This window comes from Chiloscyllium plagiosum, chromosome 35, assembly GCF_004010195.1.
Source record: "Chiloscyllium plagiosum isolate BGI_BamShark_2017 chromosome 35, ASM401019v2, whole genome shotgun sequence".
Taxonomy (NCBI): Eukaryota; Metazoa; Chordata; class Chondrichthyes; order Orectolobiformes; family Hemiscylliidae; genus Chiloscyllium; species Chiloscyllium plagiosum.
This window is the reverse complement of record NC_057744.1, coordinates 4,672,835-4,691,518: the sequence shown is the minus strand read 5'-3', so window position 1 is coordinate 4,691,518 and position 18,684 is coordinate 4,672,835. Positions and strand designations below refer to the sequence as shown.

The 18,684-nt window shown below is 42.8% G+C and overlaps 1 protein-coding gene across 2 annotated transcripts in view; it reads left to right on the top strand.

The window, feature by feature from the left end:
• The window catches only part of LOC122540508 (sodium channel subunit beta-4-like), a 21,662-nt gene extending 9,135 nt beyond the window's left edge, over positions 1-12,527 (top strand). Inside the window, exons 2-5 of one of the 2 annotated variants that reach the window (XR_006309332.1) lie at positions 4,933-5,111; positions 8,630-8,849; positions 9,707-11,124; positions 11,658-11,718. Coding sequence is in view for 1 of the 2 variants with exons in the window: in XM_043676372.1 (XP_043532307.1) it covers positions 4,933-5,111; positions 8,630-8,849; positions 9,707-9,836; positions 11,658-11,745 (617 nt within the window). In the remaining variant the exon portion in view is untranslated. Of the gene's footprint in view, positions 1-4,932; positions 5,112-8,629; positions 8,850-9,706; positions 11,125-11,657 lie in introns of both variants that reach the window. The other variant, XM_043676372.1, reaches the window with a different exon arrangement.
• The last annotated feature ends 6,157 nt before the right edge of the window (positions 12,528-18,684 follow it).

Here is an 18,684-nt window from a genome sequence, read left to right as displayed (position 1 = left end):
GGCAGCCTGTCTCCCCAATGTAGAGGAGGCCACATCGGGTGCAGTGGATGCAGTAAATGATGTGTGTGGAGGTGCAGGTGAATTTGTGACGGATATGGAAGGATCCCTTGGGGCCTTGGAGGGAAGTAAGGGGGGAGGTGTGAGCACAAGTTTTGCATTTCTTGCGGCACCTTCCCCTGCAACCAGAAGAAATGCAGGGAAAGGTGGGGTCAGCTCGTAAAAGCGTCAGAGGATGATCCATTGAATACAGGAAATGTTTTGTGAAAGGTGAGGACAAAGGAAACCATGTCATTGTTCTTGGAGGAAAGAGGATACGTTTGTTCCAGTAAAGGTTCTAACAATTAATGGTCAGGCCTCAGGTGTGTTGCAGAGCAAAGAGACCTTTGGGTGCAGGTTCATAGTTTGTTGAAAGTGGGGGCACAGATGGACAGGGTAGTGATGAAGATGTTTGGTACTCTTGCCTTTATAGATCTGTGCATTGAGTATAGGAGTTGGGAGCTCATATTGCGCCAGTACAGGATGTTGGTTAGGCCACTTTTGGAATACTGCGTTCAATTCTGGTCTCTCCGCTTTAGGAAAGATGTTGTGAAACTTGAAAAGGTTCAGAAAAAGATTTACAAGGTTGTTGCTGGGGTAGAAGGGTTTGAGCTATAAGGAGAGGCTGAATGGGCTGGGGCTGTTTTCCCTGGAGCATCAGAGGCTGAGGGGTGACCTTATAGAGGTTTATAAGATCATGAGGGGCATGGATAGGGTAAATATCCAAGGTCCTTGTCCCAGGGTGGGGAAGTCTAAAGCTAGAGGGCATAGATTTAAGGTGAGAGAGGGAAGATATAAAAGGGAGGATATCTGGTCAGCATGGACGAGTTGAACTGAAGGGTCTGTTTTCGTGCTGTCTAACTCAATGACTATATGACCATAAATTAATTCCTGACCAGCAGTTTTCTTCCTGTTGGTGTCATGGGAATTCTGCTGGGATTGTAACAGTGCGTCTGACTGGACAGCTCTCTCAAAATGCTGGCACAGACATAAGAATCCAAATGGATCACTTATGTTCTGAATCATTCTATAATTAGTACATTACTCCTTTAACAACTTTTGTATTCAGTGAAATTTACTGTCATTTTCTCTACCCATATTGCATTTGTCTTCCCAGTGAGCTATTTTCAAAACCCTATTTGCCCTCTCAGTTGAACAGAAATGATTCTTTTTGTTTATTTATTCATTAAGAGCATGTGAGTGTTGTTAGCCAGGTATTTATTGCCAATCCCTAATTACCCCACTGCCGCCTTCATAAAATGCTGCTGTCCTTGGGGTAGACACAATGAAATTCCAGGATTTTGACCCAGTGACAGTAAAGGAATGGTGATATATTTCCAAGTCAGGACAGTGAGTGGCTCAGAGGGCAAGATGAAGAGGGTGGTGTTCCCATGGATCAGCTTCCCTCATCGTTCACTGCTGTCACTCTCTCAGTGGTGGTGGGAGGGAATGTTGAAGATGGTGGGTGGGGCAACAATCAAGCAGGCTGTTCTGTCCTGGACGGTGTTAATCTTGTTGGAGGTGCACTCATCCACGCAAGTGGGGAGTATTCCATAACTCCTAACTCACCTCTTGTAGATAGTGTACAGGCTTTGGGAAAACAGGAGATGAGTTACTTGTGGTAGGTTTCTTAGCTTATGACATTCTGTTTTAGAAGAAAGTGAGGACTGCAAATGCTGGAGAGTCAGAGTCAAAAGGTGTGGCACTGGAAAAGCCTTCCTGAGAAGGGGCTTATTCCTGAAACGTTGATTCTCCTGCACCTCGGATGCTGCCTGACCTGCTGTGCTTTTCCAGCAACACACTTTTTGACTCACATTCTGTTACAGCCACAGTATTTGCATTGCTGGTCCAATTCAGTTTCTGGTCACTGCAAACCCTCAGGATGTTGACAGCGATGGTAAAACCATTAAATATGAAAGGACAGTGATTGGATTTTCTCTTGTTGGAGACGATTATTTCTTGTGCGGTGTGAATGTTGTTCAGGTCTTGTTGCATTAAAATATAAACTGCTTCAGATCTGAGGAGTTGTAATAGTGTTGAACATTGTGCAATCATCAGTGAATATCTTTATGGCAGAGAGAAGGCAAAGAAACAAAGCAGTTGAAGATGGTTGGGCCTAGGACACTGCCCTAAAGAACTGCTTCAGGTGATGTCCTGGAACTGGGATGATTGACAACCAGCAACTACGACCATCTTCCTTTGTACTAAGTATGACACCAATCAGGGAAGAGTTTTTTTCCTTGAGTCCCATTGATTCCAGGTTCACCTTGATGTTAAGGGCATGCACCCTCTCTTTCGTCCATGTTTAGACTGAAACAGTACTGATGCCAGGATTTGCGTGAGTCTCCAGTGAGCAGGTTACTGTTAAGTAAGCACTACTAGACAGCATTAGTGGCAACACCTTCCATCACTTTGCTGTTTATTAAGAGTAGACTGACGGGGCGGTAATGAACCAGGTTGGAGTTGTCCTGCTTGTTTTTGATAGGGCATATCTGGAAAGTTTTCACATTTCGGGGTAGATGTTGTATTTGTACTGGAATAGCTTGAATAAGGATGCAACTTGTTCTGGAACCATAAGTGTTCAGTGCTACTCCTGGAATGTGACCAGGTCCCAAGGTCTTTGCAGTATCCAGTGCTTTCAACCATTTCTTGTTATCATGTGGACTGAGCTGAATTGGGTGAAGACTGGCATCTATGATGCTGGAGACCTCAGGAGAAGACCCAGATGGATCATCTCCACATGTCATTTCTGGTTGAATGTATTCACAAGTGGTTCAGCCTTCCCTTTCCCACTGATGAGCTGGGGCTCCCTCTTGCCTACCTGTAGGACATGCCCTTCTGTACTGTTCATTGAACCAGGTTGGATCCCTGGCTTGATGGCAATGCTAGAGTGTCGGATATACAGGGCCGTGAGGTTAATGATTGTGGTTGAACTGCTGCTGATGGCCTATAGGTGCCTCTTGGATGCCCAGTCTTAAGTTGGTAGATCTTCTCAAAATCTTGCCCTCTCAGCATAGGGGTGATGCAATGCAACATGATAGATAGAACTATCAAGATGAAGACGGTAATGACTGTACAGTGGTCATTTTTACTGGTAAAGTCATAGACAGATTCATTTGCTAAAGGTAGGTTGGTGAGGAGAAAGTCAAGTAGATTTTTCCTGTTGTGTTGGTTCCCTCACCACATGTCACAGTGCCAGTCTAGAGGCTACATCCTTTAGAACTCAGTTAGCTTGGTCAGTACTGGTGATACCATTTCACTGTCTGGGAAGGACATCGAAGACCCCACACAGAATATATTGTGTATTCTTGTTACCCTTAGCGTGTCCTCAGCATGGTGCTCAACATGGAAGAAAAACGATTCATCAATTGAGGGAGGTCATACTCAGCAAAAGGTTTTCATGTTACAATGAGACTTCATGAAGTTTGATGACTCCCAGATCAACCCCTATCCAACAATATACCATTGTGCCACCATTTCAGGTGGTCTGTCCTGTCAGTGAGACAGGCCATACCTAGGACTGGTGATAGTGAATTCTGGGTCATTGTAAAGCATGATCCCATGAGAATGGCTATGTCATTCCCACAACATTATTACTTTTCTGCACTTGTTGAGGTTACCATGAAGGATTCACCTCTTGCCTGGATCGGGGTGACCATTGGGTTCAACTAGCCACCTGTTATCTCTCTTTTTAATGACAGTGCAACTCAATGGTCCTCTGGGATTTGGTGATTTTAACTTTGAAGGAAAGAGCAAAATAATTTGCCCAGTGCTTGGCTGGTATTTATTTCTCAACCATATCACGAAATAAAACACTGTGTTATCTGGTCATCATCACTTAGGTGTGTGGGATCCTTCTGTGCACAAATGGCTGCCATAGTTCCTACCTTATAACAGTTACAATTTAGAAAAGTACTTCATTGTTAGTAAGATGTTTTGGACTGCTCTGTGACCATGGGTACAAATGCAAACTCCTTTCTTTCACAATGTAAGAAATGCCTTAAATCTAGCAATAGACACAATTCTCTCAGTGAAAATGGTTCAATTGGCAGGGAAGCAATAAATTAGCATGAGAAATGTGGGAAGTTTGGCTTTGTCAGCAATTTCCATTGCATGAAGGTAGTGAATTTATTATTGGAGCTGACAGGAATCTATAAAAATGAATAAAAGAGAGACTGATCTATAAACCATCCATGGGCAAAAGAGGGGAGGGGGAGGCAGTTGTCAGATGATCAGCGACTGACAACTGGCATTTCTACTTCAAAGAAGGAACATAAAAACAGGAAGAGGCCATTCAGCCCCTAGAAGCTGTTCCTACATTCACTTAGATAATTCCTGATCAACAACTTAATCCACTTACCTGCCTTGACAATGCAGCTGTTGACTGACAAACACCTTTCAATCTCAGTTTTGAAATTCTCCCACAGATAAAGCAGTTTTTTGAGGGAGAGATGTTCAGATTTCCTCAACTTGTTTGTATCTGATCTCTTAATCTAATTCCTTCAGGAACTTTTTCTATGTACTGCCTAATATACACTGCAGGCCAAATAAAGTCATTGTGGATTGCCATTCTTCAAAGTGTTGAAGAAATCCCTTGATTGTACAGTTTGGGTACGTCTGGAAGACAGTGATTTACCTTGGATGGATGATTCCATTCTCCTCAATTTCCAAAATTTCCATGAGTCCTCTTAACAGTCATTGAGCATGCCCGTGAGGAATGATAAGTTTGGGAGAATCACCTGTGTACCTGGATTCTGTGGAACCTCAGTGAGCATGTTGGCCCTTTTGGAGAGTATAAAGAGAGAGTGAGGGAAAACAAAGAGATTGAAATGGGAGAGAATTCTGAACTCGTAACGAAGGATTTTTTTTTTCTAACTTCACTGTCTTTCTCGGCAGGTTGTGTTATATTTCAAGCTAATGAAGCCATTGAAGTTCACATTGGAAAATTGTCAACGATTGTGGTACTGAACGGCACTGATGTCGAGTTGCCCTGTACGTTCGCTAGTTGCATGGACTTCAAAGACTCCATCTTCTGGTGGACATTTCAGAAAAACCAAACGAGTGAAGAATCGAAAGTGAGCCATGCAAATTCATTTTCCCTTTTCACTCCCCAACGACTCCCATTCTCCACCAAGACATTTGCCTCCACTCTCACAGTACTAGTGGGTATTTCTTGGAGAAAATTCTCTTAGCAACATTCTCAGTTTAATGCTGAGGGGTCCCCATTGCATGACCCAATGTATAGGTCTTTTTTTTGGAATCCTACTCCTACCCTGCTTCCCTCCCCCCCACATCCTCACTGCATTCAAATCAAGACCACTCCTCAAATGTGTTCTATGGAGCTCTTTATTATCTCTCACACCCTTTCTTTCTTAAATCCATTGCTTGGTTCTACTAAGTCTTATTTTTAAAAAAAGTATAGGATATGGGTATTGTTGGCTGAGCCAGCATTTGTTGTCCATCCTCAGTTGTCTAGAGGGCAGTTAAGAGTCAACTATATAGCTATGGGCATGGAGTCACATGTAGGTCAGGATGGCAAATTTGCTTCCCTCAAGGATAAGGGTTTTTATCACAATGGTTACATGAAACTTTAAAGAGTTCAGAAAGGATTTGCAAAGATGTTGCCAGATTGGAGGATTTGAGCAATAGGGAGAGGCCGAATAGACTGGGGCTGTTTTCCCTGGGGCATTGGGATCGAGAGTGTGGTGCTGGAAAGACACAGCAGGTCAGGCAGCATCTGAGGAGCAGGAGAATCGACATTTCGGGCATAAGCCCTTCATCAGGAAGGTCTTCACCATTCCTGATGAAGGGCACATGCCCGAAATGTTGATTCTCCTGCTCCTCAGATGCTGCCTGACCTCCTGTATCTTTCCATCGCCACACTCTCGACTCTGATCTCTAGCATCTGCAGTCCTCACTTTCTCCTTGGAGTGTCAGAGGCTGAGGGGTGACCTTATAGAAGTTTATAAAATCATGAGGGGCATGGATAGGATAAATAGACAAGGTCTTTTCCCTAGGGTGGGGGAGTCCAGAACTAGAGGGCAGAGGGTTAAGGTGAGAGGGGAAACATTTTCACCCAGAGGGTGGTGCATGTATGGAATGAGCTGCCAGAGGAAGTGGTGGAGGCTGGTACAATTACAACATTTAACAGGCAATTGGTTGGGTATATGAATAGGAAGGGTTTAGAGGGATATGGGCCAAGTGCTGGCAAATGGGATTAGTTTAGGTTAGGATATCTGGTCAGCATGGATGAGCTGGACCGAAGGGTTTGTTTCTATGTTGTAAATCTCTATGACTCTATGACTATATGCCTCTATCACCATTATACCAACTCTTTATTCCAGATTTTATTGAATTCAGATCTCTTCATCTGCTGTGGTGAGATTCAAGCCACCTCTGATAACACTGGTCTGGCTTTGGCCTGTGTCTCTACGTCCCTTATACCTATGCACTGACTGATTGTATTTTGTGTGTCAATACAGCAAGTGTTAAGACTCCGACTAGGATTAATGGAATAATAAAGCGAGGAAGTTATTATAAAGGATGGAACAGAGAGTACTGGGTGTGGGATGAGCTATGTGACTGAGTAAGGCACAGCCATTTGATGGGAGGTTGGGGTTGGAACGGAGGGAGTGGAGGGTTGCATGTTGCAAGGGTGAGAGGTTGGAGTGAATGAGAGGGGTGAACAGGTTGAGGCAGTCATTGTCACGGTGGCAGTTGGAGAGTGGGTAACAGACCCAGCTGTGTTTTTTCAGCACCACACTTTTGACTCCAATCTCCAGCATCACAAGTCCTCACTTTCTCCTATGTGACTGAGAAGTCAATAAACTTTATCCACAAGAAGAACGAATCTTAAATTCTCTTTCTGCATCAGGCTTAGATCTGAATTGAGATAAACATGTGCAGTGGAAACAAACATTAACATTAAAGAAATAAATCTAGTCAAAGATAGAAGGAAGCCATTTAGCTCCCTGAGATTGTTGCACCATTCAGTAGGGTTCGGGCTCATCTGTGACATAACTCCACATATTTGCCTTTCCCCTAAAGTCAGCTAAAGATTTATCAATCTCCTCAATCTTCATCAAGCATCAGTTATCATTTGTGGAAAATAAAGTTCTGAAATTTATGGTGTGAGAAGGTATGTCCTAACATCACTCCTGAAAGGATTGGTTTTAATTTAGGAGCAGCTTTATTTAATGTAACCGCATTGCGATAAAAATGTTTTAAAAACTCAAAGAATGTTGAACATTCTATCTACAGCTTTCAATCTGGTTAACCCACCTTATTTTTATTTGAAAATTTGAAAATCAATTTGTTTTTTTTATTCAAAACCACTGCTTCTGACAGTGTGTTAAAAATTCAATAATGATCTCACCTTCCCTTTTACTCCTTCCTTGCTCCTTGTGTGCCTTTTGATGGATGTTGGATGGGGACAGCCTCGTGAGTGTCACTGGGTGAGGTGTCCCCTTCCCTGAGGAATTGCCATCGGGGAAGGAAAGACTAAGTCCAGGATGTTCCCTTGTGGGAAATGCTCTCCCGTGAGGGAGGTGTTGGGGCAGCAATGTCAAATGGAGACCCATGAGCTGTCCTTACCTGCATCAGAACCAATTCTTTGGGGGGAGGGGGTGGCACGTCTGATTGACTACCTCTGTGGCTGTCCTCCTGCTTACAGGTTTTCAATGCCGCCAATGCAATCAGAGAGGCACTAGCTCTAAAGCCTCAACTGCACCTCAGAGAGTGGTGCACTGTGGAGGCAGATTAATGACTGCGAGGGTACCTCAACATTCAGGAACCATGGAGAGGCATGAATGTAAAAAATGATAAAGCCTTAAGTTACTAAACATAAAAGAGGAATACCCCCTGACCTTCAGCCTGTGAATTGTGCGGGCTGTGAGTGTGGTTTTTTACTGTACCCTCAGGTGCAATCCAAAGCCTTTAACAGAAAAGCTGAGAATTACTGTATATAATAGAATCCCTACAGCATGGAAGCAGGACATTTGGACCTTCAGGTTTACACTGAATCTCCATTTGGACACAGCCTACCCTGCATTTCTCATGGCTAACTAGACACTATTAGCATGTCCAACCCACCTAACCTGCACACTCTTGGAAGGAAACCGGAGCACCTGGAGAAAACTCATGCAGAATGTGCTAACTCCACACAGTCACCCAAAGCTGGAACTGAACCTGGGTCCCTGGCACTATGAGGTAGCAATGTTATCCACTGAGCCACCATGCCACCCCATCATTGTTGCGATGTGAGATATTACACCAAAGCACAACAGGGAAGTTACTTCTGATGTCCTGGGGCCAAATCTCAACAAACATCACCTAAGCACATTATCTCATTGTTATCAGCTTTCTGATTGTTGAACCTTGCTGTGAAAACATTGGCTGCTGTAGTTCTGACATAACAGCAGTGACTACAAGTTCAGAAGCACATTTAATTGGCTTCAAAGTGCTTTGGGAAATCCTGAGTTTGCAAACAATGTTATTCATTAGGGTTGGGTGTGGTGGCAGGTGGATGGTGGGAAATAAAACATTCTTTGGCCAAAAACGTTTTCTAATTATGATTTATTTTTTACTTGCACAGATTATTCATATTAAACTAAAAGATAAGACACCCCACATCTTTCCATCTGAGGAGTATGACAGAGTTACATTTATTGGGAATATTAAAGAGAAGAATATTTCCCTTTTGCTTGCAGACGTGGATTTTGAGGATAATGGATTCTATACTTGTTACTTCAAAAACCCACAGGAAAAGAATCAAGAGGCGAATGCGTCTCTTCAACTAAGGGTTGTCAGTGAATGTGAGTGCTCTGTTTTTTCTTGTGATACTTTGCAATGCAAAATTTACAATTTAAAATTTCTGGCTAATTGGAGCTACTGGAATGGAGGCTTGGCAATAACCACAGTTGCTCATTTGTTCTCACATCGAGGGTAATAGTAAAGTTATCACAATCTCACTCATTAGAGAGAGAGAGAGAGACATCTGGTGGTGGCTAACCTGAGGGCCACAACACCTCAGGCCAGGGGTAAGCTTGAGAAGGCATGGTAGCCTCAGCCATAGAACATAGAACATAAAAGAATATAGCGCAGTACAGGCCCTTTGGCCCTCGATGTTGCGCCGATCCAAGCCCACCTAACCCTATCCAATGCCCGCTTAAATGCCCATAATGAGGGAGAGTCCACCACTGCTACTGGCAGGGCACTAAGCCACATTAAAATATATGAACAACCAGCCTGCCTCCTGCAAATGTTCTAACTCTGCTGAGACAGAACTGAGGTAAAAACAATGACTGCAGATGCTGGAAACCAGATTCTGGATTAGTGGTGCTGGAAGAGCACAGCAGTTCAGGCAGCATCCAAGGAGCAGCGAAATCGACATTTCGGGCAAAAGTTTCTGTTTCAGATTTTTGTTTTTTAACTTGGGTAAAATCAGATGTTGAGGAATAGTATCCCCAATCTGTTGATAACCCTCCTGTGTGTATATCCCACTGTTCACCTGTTTTTCTAGATCCATGTATGTATCTTTATATTTCTGATAGTGCATCATTGTTCCCTAATGTATATTCCCTGTATCCCACTGTACATCAGCTATTTGATGATGAATCTACCTGTTGATTTTCATTGTAGTAACTTGTAAAACTTTCTCTTTGTATTGCAGTGGTAAAAGTGGACAACACAGTGACAGTGATCATCCTGGCTGTTATCGGAGGGTTAATAGGACTCATCATTCTAATATTTATTATTAAAAAGCTTGTAATGTTTATAATTAAGCGAGTTGGAAAGAAGAAGTAAGTAAGATGAAAAAATGCAGAACATTATAATATTTTTTAAAAATGCATCTTAAAGCAAAACTTTGCAGCTAACAGTTACTAGAATGAGAAGATGCACTAACTGATTAACTGTAACGTGCTCCAATATACCTCGCACCACTCACTAGTTTGTGCCTATGATTTGATCATGTAGCTCTGCTTTATTTTGATTAAAAATAACGTTCAGCTGTTGTTCAGTCAGTAGAAGTTAGCAATAACACAGGTGTGATGTGCCGAAAAGCTTCCATCCATCCAGTTCTATGTAGAGAGAGAATTTAACTCTGATTACTTAAGAGATATCAAGGACTGAACAATCTGCAATGTTTACTGTTGGATACTTCACTGATTCTATGCAAGTAAGAATAATAAGTTTCTTCATATGATCACTACAAAGATTATTCATGTCTGAGGTTTAGGCTTTTTAATGGAAAAGTCTATCTAATGTGACACAATTTATTTCAATGTTGAATTATAGTCCATACTTGGCAAGGATTTGACCTTCAAACAGAATAATGAGGATTGATTGTAATGCTTCCTGTTAATATTGAGAGCCATGTTATTTTAGAATCCAGGCATAAAAGCCTTACCTGATCAGGTAGCATCTCAATTGTTGTGTTTAAGCTGTTTCTTCCAGTACATCATTCGGGATTTGAGGCTTGTGAACAAACTCCTTTCTCTGATCACTCGCTGACATGTTCCTTGTGCATTTCTAGTCCATTGAGGCTATTGGGTCAGTCTCAGATTTCCTGCTCCTGTGATAGGGTTAGAGTTAGTTCTGGTGCAATCTTTTTCACCCTCTACTGTGCTCGCCCACCACCTCTCACCCACATCATCACAACCACCCCCATCCCCCAGCAAACCCCTCCCTTTGAATGTCGAGTCTTGGGTAATAATGGAGTAAATAATTTACTTGCTTAATGATTGGACATCATTTTGTGTCTGACACAAGCAGCCATGTCCCATCAGATGATGGAATCTTCCTGTGCCAAAGTCACGCCAGTTTGAATTCTGACTTCCTTCCTCATCCAATACCTCAGTTGTAATTCCATCCCTCTTGTTAATTTATCCCATTTTAATACTTTTTTTCTGCTTGAACCTCTCTCTCTCTCCCCCATGCCTCACTGGACACCACACACACCTGAGAGGGCGTATGTTCAAGACTCGCCCTAGGGACCTGAGCACAACACCTGCACTGAGGGAGTGCTGCATTGTCACAGGAGCTGTCTTCTGGATACGGTGTTAACCCAAGGTCCTATCTACCTCACGGGTAGGTCCCAAAAGATCCTCTGACACTATTTTGCAGAGGAGCAGGGGCATTCTGTGGAGATTCCTGATCAGCATTTCTCCCTCAATCAGTAGTACATGACAAAAAAAATCATGTCGTCATTGTAACAAGGGAGAGTTTTCTGTGCACAGAAGGTGTTGCCATCTTAAGTCACAACAGTGACTTAACTTTCGAAGTATTTCAGTGAATGTAAAGCACTTTGGGACATCTTGAAAGACATTATTAAAATGCAATGCCTTTTGTCTGGAATATGGCTCAGAATTTCCTGGGAGCTGTTTCATCTGTGTGGCTGTACCTTTCCTGTACGAGTGGGGAAAACATCCCTTCCCACCAGCACATGGGTGAAGCAATGTCCAGGCTAAAGCACAGTTACAGCAGCTCTGAGGAAATTCAGGACCGAAACGTTTTAACTGGTTGAATTTGCATTGCCTGTGCCCCTGTGTAAACAAAGTGTTAGCTGTATATCACCAGTGGGTAGGTGCTTCTACTCATGGTGCTTGCTGTGGTCTTTCTAGGAAGGAGTGCCTGGTAAACTCCTGTGCCAACACTGAGCGTGGACATTACGGTTCCAAAACCGACCTCAAAACCCCACGAAAGGCTTGAAGATTGCACCGATTTTAGCATCAGTGCTTAAAGACATGTGACGTGCCTATAAAAACACTAGCGGGTACACACAGTTTGTAAGGTAACCTGATTATAGAATGGGGAGGGGAGTGGGTGAATTGTGCACTGATTGCGCGGGAGAGTTGGGCCATCCATTTGAGACATCACAGTCATGGACATGACTTCATTCCTGACCGCCCCGCTCACATGTACTGCCTACTTCTCCCTTCCCTTATCCTCAACACTGTCACATCCAGCTCGGAGATGCTATCGCATGTAACTTCATCTACCTTGCTGCATGCAATTCAATTCATACAGGGATGTACACCAGCTGTGTAGCACCAGACTTGTGCCGCATGATGCCTTTTATGCCAGGGTTTTACTGTACTTTTCAACTCCTTCCTTTTGACTTGATTGTGCCCCTTGAGATAAATTGGCTCTCCTGCAGTCAATGACGAGTTAAACCATGCCAGGACATCTCTCCTGACTAACCCACAATCGTGCTGGGAAGGCCGGGAGGTTGCTGAGAATCTAAATTGACTCTGCTGGAACCCAAGTTTTTTTTCATCATTGGAAAGATCTTGAGAAATGTCATCTGTTGCAGAGACATATTTAGCTAAACCAGGAATACAATGATTAGGCAAGTTGGTTTAAGTTTAGTTGATGGCAGCTTGCAGTGAAAAATCCTAAAGAAGTGTCATTCCGGAATCAAAATGTTAACTGTTTTTCTCTCTCTCCTGATGAAGAGCTTTTGCCCGAAATGTCGATTTTCCTGCTCCTCGGATGCCGCCTGACCTGCTGTGCTCTTCCAGCACCACTCTAATCTAGACCCTGTTTCTCTCTCATGCCAGACCTGCTGAGTCTGTCTTTTACTTCAGACTTCCAGCCCATTATAACAGCTGTAAATTGGTGCTCAGCTAACTAGGTTAAACTAACTAGCAAGTGTTGGTGGCAGCTGCCCCAAAACAGCACAGGAATAATTCCGATTGGGAAGCAGTGCTATCAGGGATATCTCTGAGAGATTTCCAGTTCAACAGCATTTATTTGGGTTCGCTTTGGGAAGGTCCACTTGTAGCTTGAAACATGGCTGTCTGTGAATATAGACTGGGGCAATAGTCAGCCATTGTTTCTCACTCCCCAGAAACCTAATTTTCTTGTCACCACATATAACTGGGAGAAGAGTGTAGCAAAAGAGGGTAGAAACTGAGAAAATTTATGGTGCAGAAGGCCATTCACCCCATCATGTCCGTACTGGACAGAAAAAAGCTACTACCTCTTATCCCACCTTCCAGCTCTTAGTCTGTCACTGTGTTAGTTACAACATTCAAGATATAGTCCAAATCTTTAAATGCAATCAGGATATGCTGTCAATCAATCAGTCCTTCGGATAGTGAGTTCCAGACCTTTATAGCTGTCTGGGTGTAAAACCTGCTTCTCAATGTGACTGTAATCTAGATATACCTTTTAATTGCACCTTTCATCCATCATAAGGTCAGAAGTGGGCTGTTCACCAATGATTGCACAACACTCCTGCACCATTTGCTACTCCTCAAATACTGAAGCAGTCCTTGTTCAAATGCAACAAAATCTGGACAATATCCAGGCTTGGGCTGACAAGTGGCAAGTAACACTCGCACCATAAAAATGCCAGGCAATTACCATCTCCAATAATAGACAATCTAAGCACTGCCCCTTGACATTAAATGGTGTTACCATCACTGAATTGCACTTCCTACTGACCAAACACACCACATAAACAAAATGGCTACAAGAGCAGTTCAGAGCTAAGTATACTGCAGTGATTAACTCACCTCCTGACTCCCCAAAGCATGTCCACCGTCTACAAAATACATATCAGGAGTGTGATGGATTACTTCCTCCTTGCCTGGATGAGTGCAGCTCCAACAACGCTAAAGAAGCTTGACACCATCCAGGACAAAACAGCCCACTTTATTGGCCATGAATCCACAAGCATCCACTCCCTCCACCACCCACGCTGAGTAGCAGTGGTGTGTGCCGTCTACAAGATGTACTGCAGAAATTCACCAAAGATCCTCAGACAGCACCTCCCAAACCCGTGACCACTTCCATCTAGAAGGACAAGGACAGCAGGCACATAGGAACACCACCCCCTTCAAGTTCACTTCCAAACCACTCACCATCCTGACTTGGAAATATATCATTCTTCCTTCAAAGTCACTGGGTCAGAATCTTGGAATTCCCTCTCTAATGGCATTGTGGGTCAACCTACAGCACTTGGATTACAGCAGTTCCAAGAAGGCAGCTCACCCCCACCTTCTCAAGAGCAACTAGGATCAGGCAATAAATATTGGGCCATCCAGGGCCACCCACATTCCATGAAGGGATTAAAAAAAAGTTTATATCAATATGCCCCCACTTATCAAATCTCTGTAATACCTTGGTGCATGTGTTGAGAACTCTCAGTACATTGGCAAAGCTGTCACTGACACTTGTAGCATAAAGCTACATTATCAGAGTGACCATAAGAAGAGGCCATTCAGCCCTCTGTTCTTGCACTGCCACAGAATTAGATTGTGGTTAATTTGTACCTGTACCTCAATCTGACCATCATTACTTGACCTCCTTTGATTCCCTTCCATCACAGAAATCTATCATCCTCAATCTTAGCAGCTTTAATTGACTCTCAGTATTTTGGGAAGAATGTTCCAGATCTCCACTAGCCTTACATGAAGAAATGTTTCATGATTTCACTCCTCAAGTACATGGCTCTGATAATCCAATTCTGTCCTTGATGCCCGATTGGAGAAAATATTTTCCTCTCTCCACTCTCTCAAATCCTTTAAAGACCTTGATGACCTTTAAAGACCTCCATATTCTGAACACAAGAGATTACAAGCCAGGTTTGTGTAGCACGTCCTATGTGTTTCAGTCCTTCGCGCTGTGCATGCCTCTGCATTCCTCCAAAACCTATATATGCTTCCTGTGATGTAATGATTGGAACTAAACATAGTTACTCCAGATAATGTGAGACCAAGGCTCTGTCCGATTGAAATGTAACCTCACTTTGTATATGCTTTGAGCTAAAGGCCTACATTCCCTTAACCTTCATGATCATAACAAAAACCTGTTCACATTAGACCTTGGACTTATTCCAGTTCATCCCATGTAATAGGTACCATTCGTCCTATCCTTCCAAAAAAGTATTGGTTAGCATTGATTCTCTTCTCAATGTAGATAAATTGGAAATATAAAAAAGCTTGCCCATTTATTGGAATGGGACAGCTACTCCCTTATTGCTGTTGACATTTTTTCCTCCTCTTTTGTTCCTGTATCTGTTTTTTTTCTGAATTTCTTGGTGACTTTACACAATTTTCTTGTCCCATTTATTCTTCGGTTGTGGGGCGATAGTTAACCAGTTAATGGTTGTCTTATCAAAACAATTGCCGAGGGCAAACGAACTTGAGAAAACATAGAGGGATATAGACATAGCTTGTTACAGGGACAGGAGAACGGTATCATCACTGGGTTCCTCACTGTCTTAGTGAGGTTTCTTGAAAATGTTGGGAAACTGGAGCTGATGGGAGTTGTATGGGAATGCTTGGTCTGATGACCCCCTTGTCTCATTTTGATTAAACATGGTGCATTCTAGCAGAAGTAGCAATATTAACCATTTCAGTGCTGGGTTCCAGGATAGGACAATGAATTCATGGATGTAGAGGAACTTTCCACCTCCCTCTGCTGTCCGACCACTCATCCCCTGGTCATTTTGAGACCTTTGCTGTTAACCTTTGCCATCCCGGTCTATTGATGTAACAAAAACACAGTAAACAGGAGTACGATCAGGAAAGAGTCCCAATTGTGGGTGATAGATTGCTGGAGGAAGTGTGATTGCCTAAAACCTGCTGACTGTTGTTTCAGCTATCCTTTAACTCAATAGCAGAGCTGACACTGAGTGATATTAATGTTCTTTTAAGTGTGCTGGTATCAGACCAGGGATAAAATACTTAATGGAAGTTCAATCAAAGCTAAATTATGTCAAACAAACACAAATAATGTTGGAGAAACTCAACATTTCTGGCAGGATGTGTGGAGAGAGAATAACAGAGTTAATGTTTCAAGTCTTCAAGGTCTCTCTCCACAGACCCACTGAGTCTTTCCAACATTTTCTTGCTCATTTCAGATTTCCAGCATCTGCAAAATTTCGCTTTTATCAAAAATATTATCAAATCAGGAGAGAAAAAAATACCTTCTTCAGATCTTACCATTGTCCCAAAACTGAGGTTGTGGGGGAATATTTTCATAGCTTGGAGGGAAACATTGGACAAAGGACAATGGGGTGATGAGGCAATTTGAAAACCAGTGTCAGAGATCGTCAAGCAATGAGAATGGTTTCTGGGAGGCTGGTGGATACAAAACCCTTGGAACCAACAAGAAGAGCAATGGCTGCTGTGATGCAATCTCTCTGGGTTGTTGGGCGATAAGGTTAGGGTTATGATTGTCTTCATCTAACTCCATCTTGAGGTGCTGGTGTCTGAGTGGAGGGAACAATCATTTTCTGATTGGCTTGCATTAATTTTGCAATCCACAAACTTTCCCAAAGTGTTCTGAGAAAGTTATGATGATGGTCAAAAGCTACCACCCTTTAAAAGCAACTGAAAGAAAATGTGGATGAGTCGGGTTGCACAACACCTTAGCCCGTGGCTGTTACCAGGAGTTGGTGTTTTTACTTCATTCTAAGGCTGTGGGCATCACTGGCCAGGCCAACATTTATTGCCCATCCCTCAAGGTCCTGGAGAAGGTGGTGTTGAGCTATCTTCTTGAACTACTGAAGTCTTTGGCATGTAGGGACACCCACAGTACTGTTTGTGAGGGAGCTCCAGGAGTGTGACGCAGTATGGTGAAGGAATGTCGACAGTCTGAAGGCTATGCCGAGAGAAGATAATGTATGAGATTGTGAGCTGACCACACATCAGATATGTCGTATCGCACACCCACATTGGTGGTACACCTAACTGAGCTGATGTCAGCACAGAAGTGATGGACATTAATAAAAACCAAGTGTTATGGCACACACCTTGAGTTTGTACTCTAGATTTCACTGTAGACTCTTATAAATCCATTATAAATCTAGCCCTCCTCAACCCTAGCACCCATGCTTACATCCCTCTCAACCTCCCCCTCCCCACCATACAAGATCTCTCTGCCCTGCTGTTATATCAGTGGAATAAATGGGATTAGAATAGTGTTTGTTTTTGACTGGAGCAGACTTGACGGGCTGAAGGGCCATTTTCTGTGCTATTGATCTCTATGATTCTAAACCTCTATGATCAGTTACAATAGGTCATCCTTTCTCAGCCAGGAAGCTCCCAGCTGGGGTTTCCCAGCTGATAGCCATCTGGAAAATGGAGAGTTCAGATGTTGGGTTATCTTCAGAAAAGCACCTTCAGTGAAACCTTAATGGTTCATTGCAGTAAAGACAGCAGCTGGAGGAATCTTGGGGATAATGTTCCCTCCTTTAGGTCCGTGTAGAATTTACATAGGGAATACCTAGGGAGTGGTGAGAATGTGAACTCACTCCCACAGGGTGACGTTGAAGTGAAAAGTGCAAATATGTTTGAGGGAAAGCTGGACAAATGCACAAGGAGAAAGGAGTAGAAAGTAGTAGTAGAGAGGAACGGTTATGATGGGGTTGGATGAAGAAAGCTGGGAGAAGACTCACGTGGGGCACAGTCATCAGCAGAGATCAACTGGCCTCTTTCTGTGTTCTAAATACAGCATAAAGGAGATGAGACACTCAAAGATATATGGCAAATTATTCCTCTGCATTACTCTTTTTCCTTATTATGTCTTGGTCCAAATTGATGAGATAAATCACCCTAGTTGTCATGTGATTTGTAAACATACAAGAAGTAGTATAAATGTACGCCACTTCTCCATAAGTTTATACCAAAGTCAGAAACTGGATGCAGAAAGACCTTGCACTCCTTGAGAAGCGAGACTATCTTTCTTTCCAATCTGAACTTCCCACCTTTGGGCACAAGGCACTGGTGCTGTACAGAGTGTCAATATTGAGGTGTGAAGAACATAATATGAATGAATTGTCAGTTTCCAAGATACAATGTGCACTGTATGAGATCAGAACCACTGCTTTACCATTGCAATCATTCAGAAATTCACAAAAAATATTCTAAACAATTATAAAACTCTGGGAGTATTTGCATAGCACCCGATTACTCTGCATGCCCAATGATATTAAATAACAGAAGATGCTACTCAGGATGCTACCTTTATACAATTTTAGCTCTTGGCTTTTGTTTTTGGCTGTGACTTTCAAAGACATAATTAAGGGGCAAATTATCTGAAGCTTGGTCAGTCGGGAACTTGAAAGATCACTTTAAGATTCTGGTTGTCATTTTTCTTGTTCAAGTTGCCAAAGATGTGCAACTAATTGGGAACTTTCCAGACAAGACCTTTGAGTGCGGTGATGTCACTGTGCCCAGGAAGTGGTGCAGTCGCACACTTCCTGTAATAGAGTTAGTTAAACCTTCCTTCTAAACAACAGGAATACAAATTTGAACAAATATGTGAAGGAAGATGATCTGTGTCCTAAAGGGGAGCATTACCAATAGGAATTGATTGCTTTTCAAAGAAAGCACCTTGAGAAAATTTGGGGAGCTGACAGTGTGGCATGTACAAATTTCTGTCACCACCGCTATTGTGTACAAACAAGAACATTGGCAATCATGAAGTGACTTTCAGTTCTTTAATAGTGACAATATTGGGATTAGATTCTATTTACAAAATAGTTCCAGCAATAATTATTTCATGGAAAAGCAGTGAATGAGCTCCACTCCCCCTTCACCTCCAAGTGGTCCTCTTTTGAAGACACAGACATGCGTTCATACACTTTATGTATATTCAGGCACTTGGACCCATTGGGGGAGCCAGCTGTTCTTG